General features: G+C 44.9%; 1 protein-coding gene across 2 annotated transcripts in view; it reads right to left on the reverse strand.

Annotated features, from left to right (window-relative positions):
• PDE6B (phosphodiesterase 6B) overlaps positions 1-17,513 on the reverse strand; it is a 33,508-nt gene extending 15,995 nt beyond the window's left edge. Inside the window, exons 1-12 of one of the 2 annotated variants that reach the window (XM_038770348.1) lie at positions 17,046-17,513; positions 14,220-14,372; positions 13,634-13,723; positions 11,832-11,972; positions 11,526-11,600; positions 10,396-10,460; positions 6,628-6,694; positions 5,752-5,799; positions 4,047-4,196; positions 3,267-3,410; positions 2,637-2,702; positions 649-795 (exon numbers count right to left, since the gene is read on the reverse strand). In XM_038770348.1, coding sequence (XP_038626276.1) covers positions 649-795; positions 2,637-2,702; positions 3,267-3,410; positions 4,047-4,196; positions 5,752-5,799; positions 6,628-6,694; positions 10,396-10,460; positions 11,526-11,600; positions 11,832-11,972; positions 13,634-13,723; positions 14,220-14,372; positions 17,046-17,513 — 1,614 coding nt within the window. Of the gene's footprint in view, positions 1-648; positions 796-2,636; positions 2,703-3,266; positions 3,411-4,046; positions 4,197-5,751; positions 5,800-6,627; positions 6,695-10,395; positions 10,461-11,525; positions 11,601-11,831; positions 11,973-12,450; positions 12,592-13,633; positions 13,724-14,219; positions 14,373-17,045 lie in introns of those variants that run through there. The other variant, XM_038770349.1, reaches the window with a different exon arrangement.
• Positions 17,514-24,266: the final 6,753 nt, after the last annotated feature.

The raw sequence follows: 24,266 nt of genomic DNA on the forward strand, positions 1-24,266 counted from the left end.
GTATGTATGGGAGCAGTGGGGAGGTTGGTGGAGAGAGTAAATCATATTAATTCACATTATATTATTCATATTATTGGATATTGAATATTATCCATATTAATGCCCATCTCCCCCTCTAGACTGTAAGCTCATTATGGGCAGGGAACATTTCTGCTAATTCTGTTGTATTGTGCTTTCTCAAGTGCTTAGTACAGTGCTCTGCACATAGTAAGTGCGCCATCAATAAATATGATTGATTGATTGACTGAGGGTTGAAATGCTATCACAGCCTGTCAGCATTAGAGAGGGAGGGATGATGATGGAGTCTCCTGTGTAAAGCATGGAGATTTTGGGACTGAGAACCCCGGGGAGAAGGAAATGATTTTAGTGCTAGTGGTTTGTGCAGTGTCACTAGCACTCTCTTACCTCGGCCAATCAGGTTCCCACTGGGGCAGTGGGAGCAACAAGGGAGTAGATTGGCAGAGGTTCAGCAAATGGAGGAATTTTATGTAATAAAAATCGTTTACAGCCAAAGTGATCATAGAGTGCCAGTGCACTAGAGAGGGACTACTGTAATCCATTCATACAGGAAACATTATAAACTGCCAACTGTCATTCTCTTCAAATGTCTACCAGTATTTTCATTTTTAAACCAAGGTAGTCACCTACCTCTTGTGGAATCTGAAACTTCTTCACTACTCCAAGTTCATAGTACATTTGAATGCCACACTTCACAAGCTCAAGTTCGGTGCATTCCAAATCAGAGAAATGGAACTCATAGATACCAAATTTGTTAGGACCTGGCAATTCCATTTTCTGAAAGCAAATGTTATGGGGAATTTCAGTGCTTCAGCCACTTCTTAAATCAATATCACAAATTCCTCTTAAAGCTAAGTGTTACAGAAGCAGCTTCTCTTTCAGATGGGACCATTGCCTTTACGGCATTCAATTAGTTTCCTCCATCCTACATATCTACCCGCTTTCCCACTACACCCCAACACTCACTCTTCAACCTCCCAAGATAATCTACTCACTATACCCACATTCTCACCTCTCCTACCACCTACTTCTTGCTCCCACCCTTTCCTTTGAAATGGCGATCATTAGTATAGTCATATACTGAACCTGAACTTAGCTATTCGAATGTAAACATTCATATTTGCTGTACAACATCCAATCAAATTAAAATGAGACTCATTTTCTTACACATTCCATGCCACTGAGAGGCCAAATTATTTTTTAATTAAAATTCACTTCTGAGTCACACACTGCGTTTCTTGTCCCTACCTCAATAACATGTTCAAACCATTTTTGCTGGAATCTTCTCCTTCTCCCTCTCCCTCCCCCTCCCTCTCTCTCTCTCATATTTTCAAGGAGCTAGATTAATTCTCCCCCAATCTGGGAATCCCAGGATGTATCCCAGCCCAGTCCTTGCCTGTGCTCCACCGAGTTCTGGCCCCTGCTAGTTCCAGATCCATTTAGTATGGATCAAAGCACAGAACAGGAGTGAGGCCAGTCAGAAATGACTTGAAATTCACTTTCAAGAGCACCATTACTCATGCACATTAATTCTATAACACCACCTTGAATGTGGATAACTTTCATTTTTCCAAAGCACTTTAACATCGGCTAGCTTGTTTTACTCCCCCATGTTCATTGGAGGTAGAGAGGGATAAGTATTACCATTCCCATTTATGGGTAAGAAAACTAAGTCCCAAAGAGTACAGGTGGAGAAACAGTGTAGCCAAGTGGCTAGAGCACAGGTCTGGGAATCAGAAGACCTGGATTCTAATCCCAACTCTGCCACTTATCTACTGGGTGATCCTGGGCAAGTCACTTCACTTCTCTGGGCCTCAGGTACCTCATCTATAAAATGGGGATTAAGACTGTGAGCCTCATGTGGAACATGGACTGTGCCCAAGTTCAATCAGCAGGCTGGGGCAGATCTAGGGGCAGCAACTAGGACTCATGATTCCCAAATCAATGTTCTCTTCACTAATGTGTCTGTTTATTGTTGTATTGTACTTTCCCAAGAGATTAGTACAGTGCTCGGCCCACAATAAGTACTCAATAATAATAATAATGATGATAATAATAATAATGGCATTTATTAAGTGCTTACTATGTGCAAAGCACTGTTCTAAGCACTGGGGAGGTTACAAGGTGATCAAGTTGTCCCATGGGGGGCTCACAGTCTCAATCCCCATTTTACAGATGAGGTAACTGAGGCACAGAGAAGTGAAGTGACTTGCCCGAAGTCACACAGCTGACAATTGGCGGAGCTGGAATTTGAACCCATGACCTCTGACTCCAAAGCCCATGCTCTTTCCACTGAGCCATGCTGCTTCCAACTGAATAGATCATAGTACTCCCTGCTGCCCCATAGGGTAGCTGTCATGTGCCACAGCACTCCCTAGAAGTGAATTTGAGGCCATTTCCTGTTTGACCCCACAAATTTTCAATTTAGGGGTTGCCATGCTGTGATCCTAAATGGAGAGCAGCTGGGAATGGTTGGCCTATGTCAGCTTTGTGAAGATCATACCTCACCCTAGTATTTCAGATCTGGGGAATCCTTGGCTTGCCCAAGCTCATTCGGGGCTCCAGCTGCACCATCCCACCCCTTTCATCAGTAGGAAACTTGGAGGTCGATCTCTTACCAATATTTTACCAAGTTCAACTTCATCACAATCTTCCGGCTCTTTCCCCAGTTTCTCTCGTGTTGGCTAAAGAGAAAATATTTGTGTTTATGTATTTGTGAAAATTTTCATATTTAAAGCAGTAGATATTCTATGGTGAGTCTCCTGAGTAGGACCAACCCATCTAAACTGCTTTAATTAAATCTTAGGAATCATCAACATAAGCACTAGATTCATTAGAAAAAGCTATTTGAGCTCAATCCTATCAAATCACTGTATAATCCTTCACCTCTGGAGAAAATATGAAAGCAGACTCATTTTAGAAATGAGTTATGTAGGCTTAAAGAAAGATTCTTCATGTTGCCCTAACATGATCTGAGAATATCATACTTTTTGACCTTAATGATGTTAATAAAAATGCCGCTTTTCATTTTTTCAGCTTGTTTATATTTCCAGGATAATAACATTTATCATTTGATATTGCTATATTATACAACCAGTTTGAAAATTTAATTCAAAAATCAAATTTGTTTTTATTACGATTAAAGATCATTTAAATATCCCACAAATGCGAATCATGCTATGAATTTTAATCTAGTCATTTAACCATGATTAATGTTCTAACATTCTAGAGATCTAAAATGCAAATACCAGGATTTCTTGAATTTCATCCTTGTCGCATTTCACATGATACAGCACCATGTCCTGAGCAATGTCCTTCCGATTCTCTAATTTATTCATCTTGTCATAGGTATCAGTATTGAGTACAGACCAGCCGAGAAACTGCGTTAGAGACTTCAAAACCAGACAGAGCAGTTAAACTATAGGTCTACAATGCTGCTTGTTTGAATACTTCTTTTTAATCTGGTTACATAGTTCTAGAAAACATATTCTCCCCAAATTCTTCAATTATGCAAAAAAAAGGTGATTTATCCGGCTTTTCTTCCCCATTCCACTCTTCGCCTCAAAGTTCATCATCTCCCAAATTACTCTTTGAGAACTACAACTATCTTGTTACAAATTCAAAAATTCAGCAACAAAAATAGGTTGAAGTGGACCTCATCAGCCTCCTTCCTCAACTGGATCACACATCCCTATTGGTTGACTCAAGACAAGGTGATTTAAAGTTGGAAGGGAAGTCAGGCTCTCCCCTGGAGATGGACCCAACTGGATAATTCCCATCGACACTAAGCCTGGACCACATGCCCTCGGATCAGCCTGCCGGTCCTAAGCAATGGGTCCTCCAAGGTTGGGATCCACACCAAGTGTTCACACAAGTGATATGGCTCCCGAACATCCCAGCATCCTCTGGGGCAAGTGAGCTGCAAAAATATTCTGAACTACTGTATTGTGGGGTTCCAGGGATTTAGCCTAAGGTTTGGGGTTTTTTTTCAAAAGCTCATTCAGATGTACTGTAATCAACATTTCTACCTCCATGAGAACTTCGTCCTGTTCATCAAATGGCTTTCCATCTTTCCTGTTGTAAAAAGTGGCTACGCCAACAATTTCTTCTTTTTTGTTAACTATTGGCATGGACAGGACATTTTTGATAATCCATCCAGAGTCATCTAAAGGACCTTCCTAAAAAGAAATAAAAAAGACGAATTATCATCCAAAAAGTATATTTATCGGCCATCAATCTGGGCTGAGCACTCTACTATGTCTAGGTGCTATGGTGAATTGCTCTGCCCTGGAGGTGTTTACGATCTGAAGAAGACGGGAAGAACACATATTGTTCTTCTTGTATTTTTTAATGCAATTCAAAAATACAATTCATATTGTATTTATTAATACAAGCAGAGCACTGTACTAAGCATTTGGGAGAGTACAGTGTAACAGAGTTGGTAGATGCGTTCCTTGCTCACAGAGAGCTTACAGTCTAGAAGGTAGAACAGTTACTAATATCAATCAATAAATTACGGATATGGACATCAGTGCTATGGGGCTGAGGGAAGGGGTGAATAAAGGGTACAAATCCAAGTGCAAGCCCAGTTCCAATCCTGGCCTGGGATCTGTCTTTGCCTCTGGCATCTTTGGGCTGAGCCAGACCAGAATGACGAGACCGGTCCCATCCAGAAACAGGGCCAGGAGACTAGGGGATAATGGTTTATGTGAACAATCCCTAGGATTCCAGCCACTGGACTGCAGCCCTCTCCAGCCTGCAACCTTGAATAAGGAAGAAATTGGAAACAGGGTGACCTAGTGGAAAGAGCATGGGCCTGGGAGCCAGAAGAGCTGGCTTCTGATCCTGGCTCTGCCACTCCTCTGCTGTGTGATCTTGGGCAAGTCACTTTGCTTCTCTGATCCATCTCCTCATCTGTAAAATGGGAATTCAAGACCTGTTCTCCCTCCCTCTTAGACCGTGAACCCCATGTGGGACAGGGACTGTGATCGACCTGATTATCTTGCATCTACTCCAGTGTTTAGTACATAGTACATGCTTAACAAATACCACAATCATCGTCATCATCATAATTAGTGAGTTGACTAGGCCCGCTTGAATCCCAAGAGTTTGGCATGTGTCAGCCATATTATTATTGTGAGAAGTAGCGTGGCCTAATGGAAAGAGCAAGGGCCAGGGAGTCAGAAGGATCTGGGTTCTAGTCCCAGCTCTGCCACTTGTCTGCTATGTGACCTTGGTCAAGTTATTTCACTTCTCTGTACCTCAGTTACCTCATCTGTAAAATGTGGATTAAGATTGTGAGCTCCCTGTGGGACAGGGACTGTGTCCAACCTGATTTGCTTTTACCCACCTCAGTGCTTAGTACAGTGCCTGCCATTTAGTAAGCACTTAACTAATACCACAGTTATTATTGTTATTATTATTAGTGAGGTGACTAGGCCCACTTGAACCACCTGAATTTGGCATCAATCATCCATACAGTTGGTAGGCACATTCCCTGCCCACAACGAGGTTACAATGTAGAGTCTAAAGGATGAGCCAACAGAGTCTGCTAAGAACAAATAAATGATGGTACTTGAATGTTTTTATTTTGGTGTATTAAACCGGGAATGTGAATTTCAGGTCCGCAGCATCCTATAGATTGAAACAATCTTCTATGCATTATTTTGGGGCAGGAAAGACTTCTGAAAAAAACAAAATATAATTTCTCTCAACAGCTAGATGAAAACATACCTGAAATTTAAACATCTCCTCTGCTGGAGCATTCATAATGTTGCAGATCTGGAAGAGGAACAGAAAAATTATTTTATTTTACATACTCATAACATTAGATGAAACTTTCCAACACAAATAATTGCACCCCTAATTGTATAAGAATAAGCAAACTGGCCACTTATCCTCTCAGATTAAGAATGAATGACTCGATGCACCTCAGAATAATTTAATGTGCCCAGAGTTAGCAAAGTATAAATATGAGTTTCAATTCCATCACTGCACAATACTGCCATGGTGCTAACGCCATTCTCAGGGGAGCCTAGGCCAGGCCCCTATAGGGAGGAGCTGAAGTTTCAGGCATAGCTATGTCTGCCACTTCTGAGTCAGGCTGAGACGTAGCTGTTGCTCTTGTGTTCTGCCCAGCTGGAGGAGGGAGTCAAGGAGGGGACCCGGATCATTGCCCAGGCCCAGTGGGATATTGGGAAAACTTCAATGGGCTGGTGAATCTGTCAGGGCCTCTCAGGACCACTCAGGGTCATGTTTTGCTGCAAGTGGTTTGGTCCGAGCAAGCAGCTCCTGCGAGCCGTTAGAGAGACCGGTTGGCAGAAGTGGGGGAACTTCCACCTCTCCAATCCCCACTGCCTGTATGTAGGATTTCTCTGTAATAAATTTGGAGCCGGTCTGACCTCATGTAGGTCTCTGGAGCGGCAGCTGTGAACAAGCAGTGGCATCGTGGATCTGGAAGGAGCCTAGCGTGCCGGAAAAGGGCATCAGCACCACCAGTGTGCAAGCCAGCCAGGTTGGCTGGGCAGGCCACCCTCTTGTACCTGCGCCAGGGTGGCTGACCCATGGTCTAAAGCATTCAATGAAATTTGAATGAAGGAAGGAACTTACAAAGCCACTCTCTGCTACATATGTTGGCAGGCCACTGCTCAGCGCCCAGTGATTGTCTGGGGGATTTCTGAATGAAAAGAAAAATGCAGAATTCATGTCCACGAAAACACTCCGGAAAAAGTCTGAAGCAGAACACCTCTTTTTGTTTAAAAAATAACTCTCAACATTTGCCCGGCCACTAGGAGACCAAGTCAATAAATGTTCAGACTTAGAGCCTGTGGACTGGGAATTATATTAAGGTACATTCTCCCAATCCCAAATAAACCCCAATGACTTGTTCTGTCACAGAACTACAGTGGAATAACAGGGTGAGGTGGAAGGGGAGGGGAAAGAAGGAGAGGGATGTGACACCCAGAGTGATGAAAGCCTCTCCCTGCACCCCAGCTCCTCCCCCACCCCCCCAACACCCCTGCAAGACCCAGAGATCCTGGGGCAGCCACCCCAGTTGTCCAAAAGATTAGTTTCACCTGTTTCCTTCAGGATTTATCTAAGGGCCTCTCCAAAGGGTACGAAAAAGGCAGCCTATGGTAAGTTAGGCCGATAATTCACCATCTAGAGACTGTGCCATTTAGTCTCAGGCAATTTTTAAGTTCGAATTGGATCATTTCTATCCTGTGGTGGGCATTCCAAGGTATATGCTTCTTTTGTTCTCTGTCACCCATGCAAGTAGGCACAAGTCTTCTACACCAGAAAAAGGAGATCTGTTTAGCCAAGATAAGGGTACTGGGGGTGATGATGAGGGCCACCAAAAGCCTTTGTAGGGACCACTAGTGGCCCCAACCTACAGTTTAGAGAGCACTGCTTTAAAGTCTTTAGGTGCCCTGGACTCCCTAGCACTGAAATAAGCAGCAGAGAGTCAGGGTGAGGTGGTGTAGTCAATCACTGGACTCCACAGTCCAGATTGGGAGATGAGGGGAGGGTGAGACATTATAACTGACATCAGCCTCAGCATGATGCATTGATGTTACTTCAACGTTGCCATCGGCATCATGCAGACCTTCCAAGTGCCTCATCTTGCAGTTGATTGATGGCCCCTAGGATCCTTAAGGTGCTGGTGCAGTGTGATCAAGAAGCTGCCCATTTCACTGGGGTTCCCAGTGGTGTCCCATTCTGGGATAGCCTTCATCGCCCTAGGCCCGGCCGGGATGGGCTGAGGATGTGAAGTAAGTGCGGCAAGCGCCACAGGCTCCACCGTAGGGAGGAACGTTCGTGATATCTCTCACCCTCCTGCCGGGTGTTGACCAAGTGGGGAACGGGGCTGCTGTAGAGGAATGCCATCGGCTCCTTGAAGACTCAGTTCGGATCTCAAGATAGGCAGCAACCTCGTGGGAGGAGGAGGAGGAGCAGGCACACAAGATTGCAGGGAGCACGTTGCCTCTCCTGAGAACTCTTTCTGTATTGTCAGGCCTGACAAGGAGAAGCAGTGGGGAGGTGGGAGGCTTGGGTTGTCATAGTCCACCACCATGAGGCCCAAACACCCCAGCCACAGACCAAGGCGGCAGACTCTGGATTCGGACCACCAATCTGTAACCCCAGGCCTGTACAGCATAGGCAACTCCAAAGTGGCTCAGAGAGAAAGCGTATGCAGTTTAAGAGAGAAAAGTGAAGCCCTGATGAGCTCCAAAAACAAAATAGGGAGAGCACAGTAGACTCAAGACAGTTGAGATTAAGCTCGAGGACAAGGAGGCAAGCGTTGCCTATGGAAGGCCCTTGGCATTTCTTTTCCTCCTCTGTTGAACAATAGCACTAATCAAATCTTGGATGTTTTTCTAGTGCCCAGACTGCAGGGTCTCTAGAGACGGAGAGAAACTGAAGCAGAAAATGTCAAGGAAGGAGATAGATGACTGAGCTAAATACTGGGCTCCCTAGTTGTCAGTCCCTCCCCAACCTCCCCTCTTTTAGAAATCTCCTCATGGCCATGTCTGGCCATGACCATGTTGCCCAGGGAGCAGTTTTTTGGGGGTTTTTTCCCCTCGAGAATTGCTTTGAATGAGCTTCACAAGGAATAGCAACTTTGATTTTACCCAAAACACTGCAGAAAGCCACACCCTTTCTCCTATACCTCAGCGTTCACCATGCACTAGAGTCGACAGAGCCCAGGGCACTGATCCCCGGGTGAAAAATCCCTTTTTCCCCTCCTCAGAGGGCTTTGGCTATCCTAAGAAAGCAAATTGGTGAAGCCTGGATCTATGTCTCCAGTCCTGACTGCTAATCTGCTTTTCAATTCCACATCCTTCACTGTCCTGCATCTTTCCCAGTGGGCAGGAACACCTTCACATGGATGACCTGTCTCAAACCGAACACAGTCCAAGACAGATCATCATTCCCCTGCAAACTGGTCCTTCTCCTACCTTTGCCTAACACTAACACTTCAAGTCCCCCTTTACCACGTTTGTGAGGCAGAACAAGAACAAGGAATCAAACATGGCTCCAGGCTTCCATTGTAGGCCACAGTGGAAGCCTGGAGCCATCTTTGATTCCTTGTTTTTAAACGATATATGAGAAGGTATCATTGAACCAAATGTTAGACATCTAACTACTGAATTTACCCACTTAAAAATAGTTGGAAGGTGTGTAAACATTTGTCCTCTACTCTCCACTCCCAATTCAGTTCACTTGCTCAACTGGCATGGAGTAGCCTACCACTTCGTTGACATAGAGCTGGGCTTGCCTTCTCTTTGCCTCACTGTCCTCTCCCCTGCTCAAAATTCTTAAGCATTCCTTTCAGCTCCAGGTATTTTGAACTTGCTGAAGGCAGACTTTCCAGACTGCTTAATGTCAAAGGTTGAGATGATTCCTCTTTCTCTATTCACATCACCTCACAATCCTGGGATGGAGCAATTTGCAAGGTGAGAGGACTTTATCGGGAAATATTTCCATCGACTAATCTGGTTCAAAGGAGGAGGTGCAGAGTGGTGCAGATTGCTTTAAAAGTGTTTTACATTTTGAAGCGCTTTTGAAAAACAAATCTAATTTCAGGTAAATCCCATTCATTCAGAATAGGTCAGGAGCAAACATTTTCCAAATTTTCCAAAACAAGCAAAATACTAGTTCAACTCACTCCCAGAGTGGTTGGAGAATACCTTTCTGGGGGCCAGAACTCACATGTCCTTTCACTTAGCTCCACTACTGGCCTGAGAGCCTTTCAGAACCCATATAGGTATAGGTCATTCTTAAGGCTGTGAGCTGGGATTATTCTCCAGGAGTAGAGAGAGGAGAGACAATTTGGTGGCAAGCACAATTCAGCTTCTTAAGGAAGAGGGTTTTTGAAAGAAAAAAAAGACTCTGGAAAAATGTGGTCTACCTTCACTGTTGAACTGAAAATAACTAAGTAACTGGAGAAGCATCATGGTCTGTGTGGAAAGAGCACGGGCCTGGGAGACAGAGGACTTGATTCTAATCCCACCTCTGCCACTTGTCTGCTGTGTGACCTTGGTCAAGTCACTTCAATTCTCTGTGCCTCAGTTACCTCATCTATAAAATGGGATGGTGCGACCCATATGGGACATGGACTGTGTCCAACCTGAATAGCTTGTATCTACCCCAGCACTTAGTATAGCGTTACAGAGTAAGGGATTAATGAATATTATTTTTTTTTAAAGAAGAAAACTAAATGAAAGCTCTTGGCTCCACAGGCTGTCTCGAAATCATGAATGTGAAAGAGAAAGCACAGCACCAGATCGAAATATGGATGAAGGTGATTTGCTTGAATTATGTTTGCCCTTCATTTTTAACTGTAGCATTTTCTCTGTAAAGTTTGTTACTTACGGAATAACTTTAATATCTTCTTTTCCATGGAGGATGTAATCAATGATTTTGTAAAATACTATTTCCTACAAAAAAAAATCAAGTTATTCTATTAGACTGTAATCTCCTCCACTAGATTGTAAGCTCCTCAGGGCAGGGAACGTGTCTACCAACTCCATTATATTGTACACTCCCAGGTGCTTAATACAGTCCTTTGCACCCAGTAAGTGCTCAATAAATACCACTAATAATCAATCATATATATTGAGCGCTTATCGTGTGCAGAGCACTGTACTAAGAGCTTGGGAATGTACAATATAACAATATAACAGACACATACCCTGCCCACAAGGAGCTTATTGTCTGGAGGGGGAAACAGACCTTAGTACAAATAAATTATGGATCTGTACATGAGTGCTGTAGGGCTGGGGGGGAGAGGGACTAGAGGGACAAGTCATAGCAATGCAGAAGGGTGTGGAAGAGAAAGGAAAATAGGGCTTAGTCAGGGAAGACCTCTTGGAGGAGATTTGCCTTCAATAAGGCTTTGAAGGCAGGGTGAGTAACTGTCGGATATGACAGAAGAAAAAAGAAGAAGAAATAAGAAGAAACTGTCGGATATGAGGCAGTCCCCCATCTAGACCGTGAGCCCATTTTTGGGTAGGGACTGTCTCTGTTGCCAAATTGTACTTTCCAAGCGCTTAGTACAGTGCTCTGCACACAGTAAGTGCTCAATAAATACGATTGAATGAATGAATGAATGAGGCGTTCCAGGCCAGAGGCAGGACATGGGTGAGAGGTCGGTGGTGAGATAGACGAGATCGAGATACAGCAAGTAGGTTGGCATTAGAGGATCCAAATGTGCAGGTTGGGTTGTAGTAGGAGAGTAGCAAGGTGAGGTAGGAGGGGGCAAGGTGATTGAGTACTTGACTGATTAATTAATGTCTGTCTCCCCCTTAAGGCTGTAAACTCGTTGTGGGCAGGGAATGTGTCTACCGACTCTATTGTACTATACTCTCCCAAGCATTTAGTACAGTGCTCTGCACACAGTAAGTGCTTAATAAATACCAATGATTGATAGGTTGATTATAGGCCTTTCAGAGGCATATATAATGCTGGATAAAGAACGACTCATACTGTGGTAATTGACTTACCCTTCCATCTGGGGTCCGAGGTCCTGTGTAGGGCTGGGCTTCTCCCATTAAAACTGGCCACACATCAAAGAACTCCTGAAGAGAAAAGACAGAAACAGAACCATTCATTAGAGCCTAGGAAAGCTGCATTTCTCTGGCTGAAGTAGGCAGGGGAGAGCCTGACCTTATAAACTGGTCTTTTCTTTAGCAGCTTCTTAGGAACTAGCTCTTATTAGCACATAGTAAGCACTTAATAAATATCATTATAATAATAATAATACATGTACATTATTATTATTTCATCTTCTGTTACTCTTAAGGATTTACCTTTTCCTTGGTCATATCCAGAAGCCCCACAGAGTATCTCTCACAGTTCAGATAGGCTCTCACTGTGTAAAGTGCTTTGTGGAACTGTCTCTCGATGTCTGTCAACTCCTCAAAGACCTTATTAGCTGACCACAGCAGTACCTAAGGAGCAAACACATGAGAACCTTTCCTCAGAAAGATGGAATGCCAGCCGAACGTGCACCAAGCACTCAAAAACAAACCAACAAAAAAAACCCTCCATGAAATCATTTCCCCAGTGCCTACATTTTGACGATATTGAATTACCCCAAGAAAAACACATACCCAAGGCTGAAAGTAGATTTAATGATTTCATAGTCCTTCAACCCTTGCTCCACCCCATGCTTTTTCTGGCTCCTTCACTATGTGAAGCCCTCTTTCAGTTTAAAGAACCACCAGCTTTCAGTCTTCTTCTAGAACAAAATACAGTTCCAATCCCTATAACTGAACTACAACCCTGGCATCCTCTACTTTGGTCAGCCCCAATTACAACCTTCCCTCTTCCATAAGTCCCTTTTTCCTAGGCTCTGTTGGTAGGGCAAGAGGGAAGAGAAAAGGATTATTACTTCTCCCCATCACCACCCTCCTCACCCCCTCTTACACTCATCCTCCTCTGCCATAACTGCTGCCACTAGCAGTTACTTCGGTGCTTCTGGAGTGGAGCGGATTGGCTCCAAGACAGGGGTCAGAGCCAGAGTGAGACTAAGACTCTGGTGGACCCAAGGCAATGGAAACCCAATGGAATCACTAATCCCAAGGCTGCCCACACTTCTGACCTCTGGAGATAGTACATTCATTCCCCTGCCTCCGGCTGCATGCCGGCCCTCCCAAGCCCCACCAGGGGCTCTCTCTCCCATGCCCAGAACCTCCAGTTGAAGAGGATTCCAAGTGACGAGACACAGTCTCTGATTGGTTGGGGATGGTCTCCCTTTGTGGGGCAGAGGGCATTGTTCCAATTGAAGGGGGCTGGGTATGGAAAACTCTGAAATGCTCTCTTTGTGACGGGTGCATATGCTGATGTCTTGGCTCCCGAAGGTGGGCTCACAGGGAAGACTAGTGATAGGTGGATCCCAAAATATCCCAGGGCTTAGTACAGTGCCTGACGCATAGTAACAAATACCATTAAAAATCCACTCTGTAATAACAATAATCATTAATAATTGTGATATTTGTTAAGCACTTACTGCGTACCAGGCACTGTACAGAGCACTGGAGTGGGTACAAGCAAATTGGGTTGGACAGAGTCCCTGTCCCATTTTACAGATAAGGTGACAGGCACAGAGAAGTGAAGCAACTTGCCCGAAGTCACAAAGCAGATGAGTTGGAGAGTAGGATTAAAACCCAGGTCTTCTGACTCCCAGGTCCGTCTTCTATCCACCAGGCCACACTGCTTCTCTGCCTGTCAGCACAGTGTTAATTAACCTCACTAATGTGAGCTTGACACTACTGTTATATCTGTCTTAGGCAAATTCAAACCAAAATACTCCTGCCTCATGGAGGCCCACAGCCAATAAGAATGAGCGCTGTGGCACTAGAACCGCAGAAATGATACCTCCTTCCAAGTTCGTTATCATGTTTTCATTCTTCCAGAGAAGCACTTCATCATCTGTTAAATATATGCTTGGCCTGCTAAACAAGGTACTTCTGATTTCCCAGTACAACTTCCCCAACTCCAATAAAACAGAAGTCAAAGTTAAAATTCTGCTAAACTGAAGAGGTCTGAGAAAAACCCATCTGAGTCTAAAAATAGGAAGCAGTAAGAAAAATCCACCTCTTTATTTTACCTGGCCTCTTCGTGTCTCACAGTTGTGAAGGTAACTCAAATGATAAATTTTCAGATTTAAGGAGGCAAAATTCAGATACTTCAAGAAAATCTGAAAAAACAGTGAAAATTCTCAATTGTGTTTATGACTTTATAGGTTTACAAGGAGCTTTGAAAAACTAGTATTGAAATAGGCTACTAGCCAGTCATAATTGTCATGCACACACCACATTTTCTCCTCCTCTCAGCAACCAGAGTCATTTTGGAACCCTGTGCCCACTACCTTGCGTGCCAAGCTCAGGCATGTAATAATGAATGAGAACGAATGAAACGACTGCATGGGAGAAGGCCTCCCTTTGGTCACACTTACACATAAGGATGAAATCCTACTATGAATAGTGTCATCTAATACAGAGGACAAGGAAAGTTCCAGATTCAATCTCAAACACCAGTAGAACAGAACTTAAAGTTAAAACTGAGGAGGACAGAGAAAATGCCATCTGAATTTAAGTCTAAAGAGCCCAAATTCCTTCAAGACCAACACATGTACATGCACACCCACAGACATGCACACACACTCTCTCTTCCCATATCTTTCGAATACTTACATCTTCATCAGAGCTGGTGAAAAACGAACCATCAGTTTTATTAACAGCCATGATTACAGCGACAACGTCTTTGCCATTCATGATGGGTGTCGCTAGAATATTTCTAGTAACATAATCCGTAGTCTCATCAGCAAATGGACTGAAGTGGGAGCACTGGTTTAAAAACAAATCAGAAACGAAGTATGATTTTGGTGCTATCCCTGTAGAAAATGCGAGGTGAAATCACCTTTCAGCCTTCCTTCAAGAGGCTGCCTGCTTTGTGCTGGGAAATGAGAGCAAAGCATTTTTTTTCTGATTGTGAAACACGGCCTTCAGGACTGTTGACGTTCAGACAGGGAACTATGACTAGATGTAGATCTGACTGTGATTTCTGAGTGAGGCTTCTTGCAGTTGGGGGCACCTTTGCCCTCCCCACAACCGTCCAGGCTCTGAAGGTTTGATCTACTTTCAGCGAGGCCTCTGGGCTCCATCTTCTCCCGACTCAACCTCAGAACTGCAGGAGGCTGGCTAGGGGATCCCTCTCTCCCACAGCCTGAGTGGCACTCTAAACAGAAACAGCTCCTCCCATCCACCTCTACTTTGATCCTCACATTTCAAAATCCCCCACTAGGATAAGCATATAAAGAGAGGCTAATCAAGCACCCCAGAACCTCCATTTAGAAGGAAAGTGGCTTCCTTCTTTTTGACAATACATCGAATCCTGGAACAGAACTGAAGGCAAGTTGTGGCTAAAATCCACCCTTTCCTCGCCATCCAAACTGCTACCACATTAATCCAAGCACTTATCCTATCCTGGCTTGGTTACTGCCTCAGCCTCCTTCTGACCTTCTTGCCTCCTGTCTCTCCCCACTCTAGTCCATACTTCACTCCGCTGCCCAGATCATTTTCCTGAAAAAACGTTCAGTTCAAATTTCCCCACTCCTCAAGGACCTCCAGGGATTGCCCATCCATCTCTGCATCAAACAGAAACTTCTTACCATAAGCTTTAAAGCAGTCGATCACCTTGCCCCCTCTTACCACACCTCAGTGCTCTCCTACTACAATCCAACCCACACACTTTGCTCCTCTAATGCCAACCTACTCTACCATGATCTTGTCTATTCACCACCGACCTCTCACCCACCTCCTACCTCTGGTCTGGAATGCCCTATCTCTTCATATCCAACAGATGATCACTCTCCCTACCTTCAAAGCCTTATTGAAGGCCCATCTCCTCCAAGAGGCCTTCCCTGACTAAACCCTCCTTTCTTATTTTCCCACTCCCTTCTGCATAGCCCTTGCACTGGGTTTCCCATCCTTGATTCACCCATCCCTCAAACCTACAGCACTTATGTACATATCTTTAATTTATTTTTTTATATTAACACCTGTCTCCCTCTCTAGACTGTGAGCTCATTGTAGGCAGGGAACATGTCTACCAAATCTGTTATACTGTACTCTCCCAAGTGCTTGGTACAATGCTCTGCACACAGTAAGTGCTCAATAAATGACTGATTGATTGATTGTGGAGGAGTTGTGCTTGCTGTCACATATGTGCCCACTCACCCCCACCCCACCCACTAATGCCAGGATTGGGAACTCTCCTGTTCCTGTACCTGAAATTCTTACACCCCTCCCCTTCATCCTAAGTGCCCCAGGTGTTCTAATCCTGACTCTGTCACTTCCTTCTTTCCTTCGTTCATTCATTCATATTTATTGAGCGCTTACTGTGTGCAGAGCACTGTACTAAGCACTTGGGAGATTGTAATATAACATATAAACATATAAACATACATATTCCCTGCACAAAATGAGCTTATAGTCTCAAGGACTGCCTTACTTGCTGTGTGACCTTGGACAAGTCACTTAACTTTATCTCAGTTTCTTCAACTGCAAAATGGGGATTGAATCTCTGTGCTCCCTTCTAGATTATGAGCCCCATGTGGGACCCAATTATATCTCCCTCAGCACTTAGTACAGTGCTCGACACACAGTAAGTGCTTAACAAATACCAAGAAAAAAAGATTTGGGTTCATTAAGTACCTGGATCTTCAGGATGCTCTGGATAGAGCAAGGCCATTGTGAGTATTCAATAAATCCTAATCAATCCCCCAGCCTGTCATTTTAGTTTATGAATCTGAAGTTGATCCCCTCTTCTTTAGACAAATTCGATGCTTCTTCCACATGTGAGTAGCCTTTCTTTACCTAATGGTAATTAATGCCCAATTCCCAGCTTTTTTCCAAGCTGAAAGGGGATGTCCATTGTTCGGCTGTTGGTCCGAAATTAGATATTAGACATGTCCTGAAATGCTTTGCCTTTGCTTACAAAAGAAAAAAAAGTGAATTAAGAATTTCCAGTGCCTTGTGTAATAGGTTCTCAAGAATTTTCTGGTTTTGTATTTATATTTTATTCATTCTATTCTACTCGATTCAAAGGTGACCCACTTGCCAAAACAAGAACTAAAGATGATTAATCCCAGATATTATATTTAGGTCACATGGATTGTGGATTTATTTCTAACAGATTAAAATAAATGGATCGCAGTTATTATTGCCATTTCAGTTTAAATTATTTATCTGGTTGATAATTTCATGTTTGAGCAGACAGAGAAACGTGTTTGTCACACACATCAGTAAACTCTCTCTTTTGGGGTTTGGTGGTTCACTACTTCCAATTGCAAGGATGAAGTTTAAATGTGAGCAGAGTTAACAGAATCAAGAATTGCACAGACATTCTAGTCAGGATATCTGGAATGGCATTCCAGAATGACCTACTGATCTCTTTTTGCTCAAACCTTTAAGTACCAACGGGGTGTGCACCGACTATCAAAGAACTGGGAAACCTACCTCATTCACGTCCTTGACATTCACTGTTTTCTTGGTCTGAGCAACATGCCCTAAAACACCAATGTCCAGAGGGAAGACAATTTCTGAATCTGGAGGTACCAAACACTCCTCCAGGGTGCTATCTCTGTGGATATTAAAGAGCCTCGTTGCCAGCTCGGCTATGCCGTTTCTCTGACGGTACATGAAGAGACTACACCGCTCGGCTGAGATGAGAGCGCATACTCTCCTCAGGATCTTGAAAACAACCTTCTCCATGTTAATATTTTCCTGCATGTCTTGAATCACCTCAAAAAGAATCTCGCTCTCTTCCACCTGACCAAGTTCCTTGAAAGTTGTGAAATCGGCAGGCCGGCCGCCCATCGATGCCGTGGCTACATTCTCAGGGTTCAGTTTCTTTTCAAAGTATCGCTCTACAAATGCAGGGTTGTCGTCGAGAAATTTCTCCACCTCTTCTTTACTAATACTCATTGTGAGTCTTCTGGATCAATGAGATTTTAGGTAGGAAGGTCTAATCCCAAGAATCGTGTTAGAGACAACTATTTCTTCTGGACATTCATGGGACCAGAGCAGCTACTTGTCTTAGTGAGGATCCAGCAGGGCGACAACTCTGAACAAATTTACTGTCATCAGCAAAGTATTTCTTAACGATGATTATGGGGAATCTGGGGGAGGACAGATCTTCTCAGTCAAACAGATCAGATGACTCACACTAAATCTGCCAGTTAATTCACTCTTGCCTCTCCTCAGCACTGAAAAACATTCTTCAGTTTTCTCCAAAATGCCAAAGCGAGCCTAGTGTAATCAATTCAGCAAATCAAGAACATCATTTGGGATACCGCTCTGTAGGGAGATTTTGGACATCAGAAGGTCTTTAAATTACAAATAAGCATATGCCGCTGAAGTCTAATCCCCAGATAAGGGATAATAATCCCCAGCTAACAAAATGACTCGTCTCTCAATTCCACCTTTTCATACACAGAGCCTTCTGCGTGGAGGAAGTGTTTCCATCGAAGGTCGGTAGTGACAGTTTGACCGGGGAGAGGGAGAAAGGTTGTTGTGAGCCCATGTCATTGTAAGCATAGAGTGGAATACAATTTGTTCCTCCTGCCTTAATGGAGGGAGGGAGAATGTCTCCCCAGGCAAGCAGAGCTAGGGTAGATTTTGTAGCAACTCTGTGCTTGCACACAATTTGATAGACCACACCAGACGTGACCATGGCTGTTGGAACCCAGTAGTAAGGGCTTTCGCTGCCTCCAACTCACTCCCCGGTCCTGCCCATAGGGACACAGATCCCCAAGCTGAGCCCTGGTCCTTGGGGCACCTGCCCCCCTCACCCCCTCGCCACCCCCCACAAAGGAAGTTCATCACTGTCATAGCTTCAGCTCCCATTAGGTTCCTGCCGCCAGTGTTAGAAGTGTAATAATAATAATAATCCTGGTATTTGTTAAGCACTTACTATGTGCCCAGGCACTGTTCTAAACTCTGGGGTAGATACAAGGTAATTAGATTGTCCCACATGGGGCTCCCAGTCTTAATCCCCATTTTACATATGAGGTAACAGGCACAGAGAAGTGAAGTGACTTGCCCAAAGTCACACAGCTGACAAGTGTCAGAAGCGGGATTAGAACCCATGACCGCTGACTCCCAGGCTTTATCCACTAAGCCACACAAAATGACAGGTTGGAGTTGCAGGCAGAGAGGGCACCACAGGGCGAGTCTACTGTGAGGCACAAAATGGGGTCCGTGGCCTTCACTCATTGGGGCACCACAGCAACCCCTGCAACCCCCCAACTCCAGGCTGTCTGTGGGGACTCCCTTCAATGGGAGATGTGGTTCCGTAAAGAAGAGGCCCCAGGTCTCCCACTCCCTTCTTGAGGTTGTAGGTGAATTTGCCTCTCAAGTAGTTTCTGAGCAGAGCCATCTCCCTCAGGGGCACAGTGGGTGGCATAGCCTAGTAGAAAGAGCATTGGCCCAGCTGTCAGAACCTGGGCTTTGATCCCAGCTCTTCTATTTGCCTGCTGTGTGACCTTAGGCAAGTCACTTCACTTCTCTGGACCTGTCTCCTCATCTGTAAAATAGGAATTCAATACCTGTGTTTATTTATGGTATTTGTTAAATGCTTACTATGTTCCAGGTACTGTACTAAGTGCTGGATTAGATACAAGCTAATTCACTCATTCAATCGTATTTATTGAGCACTTACTGTGTGCAGAGCACTGTACTAAACACTTGGAAAGTACAATTCAGCAACAAAGAGAGACAATCCCTGCCCACAATGGACTCACAGTCTAGAAGGGGGGAGCTAATTAATTCAATCATATTTATTGAGCATTTACTGTGTGCACAGCACTGTACTAGGTGCTTGGGAAGTACATTTCGGCAACATATAGAGACGGTCCCTACCCAACAACGGGCTCAATGGCTGCCCACCCACCTCTGCATCAGACAGAAACTCCTTACCACTGGCTTTAAAGTACTCAATCAGCTTGCCCCATCCTACCTCCAGATCACTCACTGTGCCCGATCTCATCTATCTCATCTCCAACTCCTTTCCCACCTCCCCGCTCCCAGGCCTGGAACTCCTTCCCCCTCCATATACATCAGACCACCACTCTCTCCACCTTCACAGCACTATTAAGGTCACATCTCCTCCAAGAGGCCTTCCCCGATTAACCCCTCTTTTCCCCAGCTTGCTCTCCCTTCTGTGTCATCTATGCAATTGGATCTGTGCCCTTTGGACATTTGATATTCACCCTACCCCCAACCCCACAGCACTTAGAAACAATTCTTTAAATTATATATTATAAATTACTTATTTATTCATATCATCTAGACTGTTAGCTCGTTACGGGTAGGGAACATGTCTGCGAACTCTGCTGTGCTTAGTACAGGACTCTGCACAAAGTAAGCACTCAACAAATACCATTGATTGACACAGTCCATGTCCCACATGGAGCTCAGTTTTCATCCCCATTTTACAAATGAGGTAACAGGCACAGAGAAGTGAAGTGACCTATCCAAGGTCAGAGTCGGGATTAGAACCCAGATCCTTCTGACTCCCAGGCCCATGCTCTATCCACCAGGCCATGCTGCTTCTCCTGTTCCCCCTCCCTCTTAGACTGCAAGCCTTATGTACAACAAGGACAGTGTCTGACCTGATTATTTTGTATCTACCTCAGGGGTTTAGCACATTATTATTATTAGAGCACACCCAGACCCTACATCTTCACCCTAGACCACCCTGAGAGTCACCTGGCTCCCAGAATAGTGTTCAAGGCACAAAGCTGCAGATTGTGCCGCGAGGAGGGTGGGGGGAGGGGGGGCGAGAGAGAGAGAGAGAGAGAGAGTGAGTGAGTGAGAGAGAGTGAGAGTGTTTGTTTCTTTGTCTTTTGGGGGCATGGGGAGTGTTGAAAAGAGCCATGAAGTTGTGTGAATGTCTAAGCCTTTCCACCAGGACTTCATTTGCTAATCCCATCCCTCTCCCCGACCAAGGGGCTCACCTGGCCCAAACCAAGGCCCTCCTGCAGCCCAAGTCATCAGAGGTTATCAGAACTCAAGGTCAGTGGCCTTCTCCACACCTGTGGAACCGTCTCCCAGATCAAGCACCCAGGGGTTGGGGCAGATCATTCTGTTCTCATACAATCTAGGAAAAAAAGAGAATGGAGGGACAGTTTACACTTCCAGAGCAAGATGTGGACACTTTCCCGTAACGCTGGCTGCCTGCCCAGCCAGCAAATGATTCCCTTCCTCCCATAAGTCAATCAATCAATCAGTGGTATTTATGTAGTGCTTATTGTGAGCTAAGCACTGTACTAATTGCTTGGGAGAGTACAATAGAGAAAGTAGACAGGATTCCTGCCTTCAAGAGCACCTTAGTGAGTGAGACAGACACTAAAATAAATCTCAGGTAGGTGGAAGTCTTCTAGACTGTGAGCCCACTGTTGGGTAGGGACTGTCTCTATATGTTGCCAACTTGTACTTCCCAAGCGCTTAGTACAGTGCTCTGCACACAGTAAGCGCTCAATAAATACAATTGATTGATTGATTGGAAGCAACTGAGTATTAAAGTTTGGACATAAGGCCTGTGGGGGTGGGAGTGATGTGGGTATCCACCCTGCTTGGACTTCCCCAGGTCCTTGCTCCATAAACCACCAGCCTCCTGTCCGGCCTCATTCTAGGCTTCTCCAAACCCAGCTGAAGGGAGTTATGGATGAGAAGGGGAGAGTTGCTCTCTGGTCCCCCTAGCTCAGGGGTCCTGACCTGAGAGGGAGGGAATGGAGCCCAGGAGCAGAGGAGGAGTCGGGAGAAGAGGATGAGAAGAGACCAAGCATCTGAGAGGAGGAGGGTGGGAGGGCGGAGAGAAAAAGAGACATGTCTGAGGAGGAGGCAGGGGAAGCAGGAGTTGTGGGGGTTGATGGAAGTTATGGCAGAGGAGAAGGCTGCAGCCGCTGGGGCCCCAAGCAGGCAGGAGTTGGATCTGTTTGCAGAAGAGCAGAGACTAAAGGTTCCAGGGCCGGCGATGACAGATTCATCCTTTCAATCGTATTTACTGAGCGCTTACTGTGTGCAGAGCACTGTACTAAGCATTTGGGAAGTACAAGTAGAGAAGCAGCGTGGCTCAGTGGAAAGAGCCCGGGCTTTGGAGTCAGAAGTCATGGGTTCTAATCCTGCCTCTGCCACTTGTCAGCTGTGTGACTTTGGGCAAGTCACTTAACTTCTCTGGGCCTCAGTTACCTCATCTGTAAAATGGGGATTAAGACTGTGAGCCCCCCGTGGGACAACCTGAACACCTTGTAACCTCTCTAGCGGTTAGAATAGTGCTTTGCACATAGTAAGCGCTTAATAAATGCCATTATTATTATAAGTCAGCAACATATAGGGATGGTCCCTACCCAATAACCGGCTCACAGTCTAGAAGGGGGAGACAGACAACAAAACAAAACATGTTGACAAATGGTGAGTGGCATCCAATCCATCTTCCCTTGCCCAGAACCAGGGGCCCGGGGGGAGGGGTGTAGGCGGCCTGAGGGGATGGAGGAGAGAGGTATGAAAGGGTGTCCCGGCAGGAAAGAGGCTGGCTCGGGCTCTCTCCAGACAGATCGCAAATCAATCGATGGTATTTATGGAGGGTTAACTGTGGTATTTGTTATGTGCTTACTATATGCCAAGCACCGTACTAAGCACTGAGGTAGATACAAGACAGTCAGGGCTCACAGTCTAAGTAGAGGGGAGGGTAGGTATTGAATCCTCATTTTGCAGATGAGGGAACTGAAGCACAAAAAGGTTAAGTGACTTGCTCAGTACCATTGATTGACTGACATAGTCCATGTCTCACAAGGGGCTCACAGTCTTATTCCCCATTTTACAGATGAGGTAACTAAGTGACTTGCCCAAGGTCACCGAGCAGACAAGTGGAGGAGCCGGGATTAGAAACCAGTTCCTTCTAACCCCCAGGCCCTTGGTCTATCCACACTGCTTCTTACTCACGCAATCCCTCCCACCAAATGGCCACTTCTATGCACAACCTAACTACAATGCTCCAGACTCTATGTTATCATCCTCTTTTCATTCTTGTACAAACCTTCTTCTGTGTCTACACCAATTGTCTGCATGCACTCCATCAACTGGGTCCTGCTCTGAGCCCCAAGAGGAAAGAAAAAATAACTCTCTCTTTCAGAGTTTATATGAATGGCTCCATTTTGAAGAATTGAGTGACAAGCGATGAATTAATTGCTTTGCCAATTTACATTAAAATACATCTAAATCAGGGTGAGAGTCTGCAGAATCCCCTGTTCCTTTGAAATGCTTCCCGTAACTGGGTAGAAAATGCCACTTATCCTGCATGTTGACTAGGGGTTTCACAAACATTGAATTCCCTCTAAACGGTAAGCTCCTTGCAGGCGAAGGGGAGAGAAGGAGAGAGAAGGGGAGAGAAGGAGAAAAAGAAGAAAAAGAGAGAAGCAGTGTGGCCCAGTGGATAGATTGTGGGCCTGAGAGCCAGGAAGTCCTGAGTTCTAATCCTGGCTCTGCCACTTGTCTGCTGAGTGACCTTGGGCAAGCCACTTCACTGGGCCTCAGTTCCTTCATCTATAAAATGGGGATTAAGACTGCAAACCTATGTGGGATATGGACTGTCTAATCCGATTAGCTTGTATCTACCCCAGCACTTAGTACAGTGCCTGGCACATAGTAAGTGCCAAACAAAAACCATTAAAAAAAAAAGTAACAAGTACTCCAAATGTGCCAATAATACTGATTATCATTTATTTTAGAAATACTTTCAAAACAGTTTGGACAGAAGGGTTGTGGGGAAGGAAGCAGAGCCACAGGACTACAGTACCCATGGGGCAAAGAAGCTAGGTTTGCCTACACTTCCGAGAAGTTATTGGAACATATTGGGAGGAGAGTGGCTCCTCCTGCCAATAGTGGGCTGCATCTTCTAGACTGTGAGCCCGTTGTTGGGTAGGGACCATCTCTATATGTTGCAAACTTGTACTTCCCAAGTGCTTAGTACAGTGCTCTGCACACAGTAAGCGCTCAATAAATACGATTGAATGAATGAATGAATCAGGGTGAGCTGAGGTTTTTAAAAATCGGCCAGGGCACCAGATACTTCAGGTCAGCCATAAAACTGGGTCCCCATTTCCCAGTTGGAGCCCCAGCTGTGGGAGACAGGGACAGATCTGGGGCCATTGGTGGAGATTTGGGTAGGGATGCCAGTACCGTTCAGTGGCACTACACCTCTTCTTTCCCTTCCCGGCTAGGGATCAGGCTGGGAGGTGTTTGGCAGGAGGGGGGAATGTGACATGACAGAACTAGCCATGCTGACAGCAACAGCTGTTGCTCTGGAGCAGCTGCATATCTAGGGCACAGCAGGTTGTGTCAGGTGCAGCATGACACAATTTTGTTTAGCTTCTTTGCACAAAACGGTTGCCTATTTCTGTTCTAAACCCTCGGAACTCCTGAAATAACAGTCCCAAAGGGATAGAAGATAAAAATCAATCTTTGAATGTTGTTTTATGATAAAAACAAGAACACTTGCCCATTTAAGGAAATAAGTAGCGGAAGTTTCATCATTTTCACAGGACAAATCTTTGTGTACGTGCATGCGTGTGTGTGTGTGTGGTATTTGTTAAGTGCTTACTATGTGCCAAACACTGTTCTAAACACTGGGGTAGAAACAGATAAATTAGGTTGGACACAGTCCCTGGCCTGCATGGG

The sequence above is a fragment of the Tachyglossus aculeatus genome, chromosome X3 (genome assembly GCF_015852505.1).
Source record: "Tachyglossus aculeatus isolate mTacAcu1 chromosome X3, mTacAcu1.pri, whole genome shotgun sequence".
NCBI classification, from domain to species: Eukaryota; Metazoa; Chordata; class Mammalia; order Monotremata; family Tachyglossidae; genus Tachyglossus; species Tachyglossus aculeatus.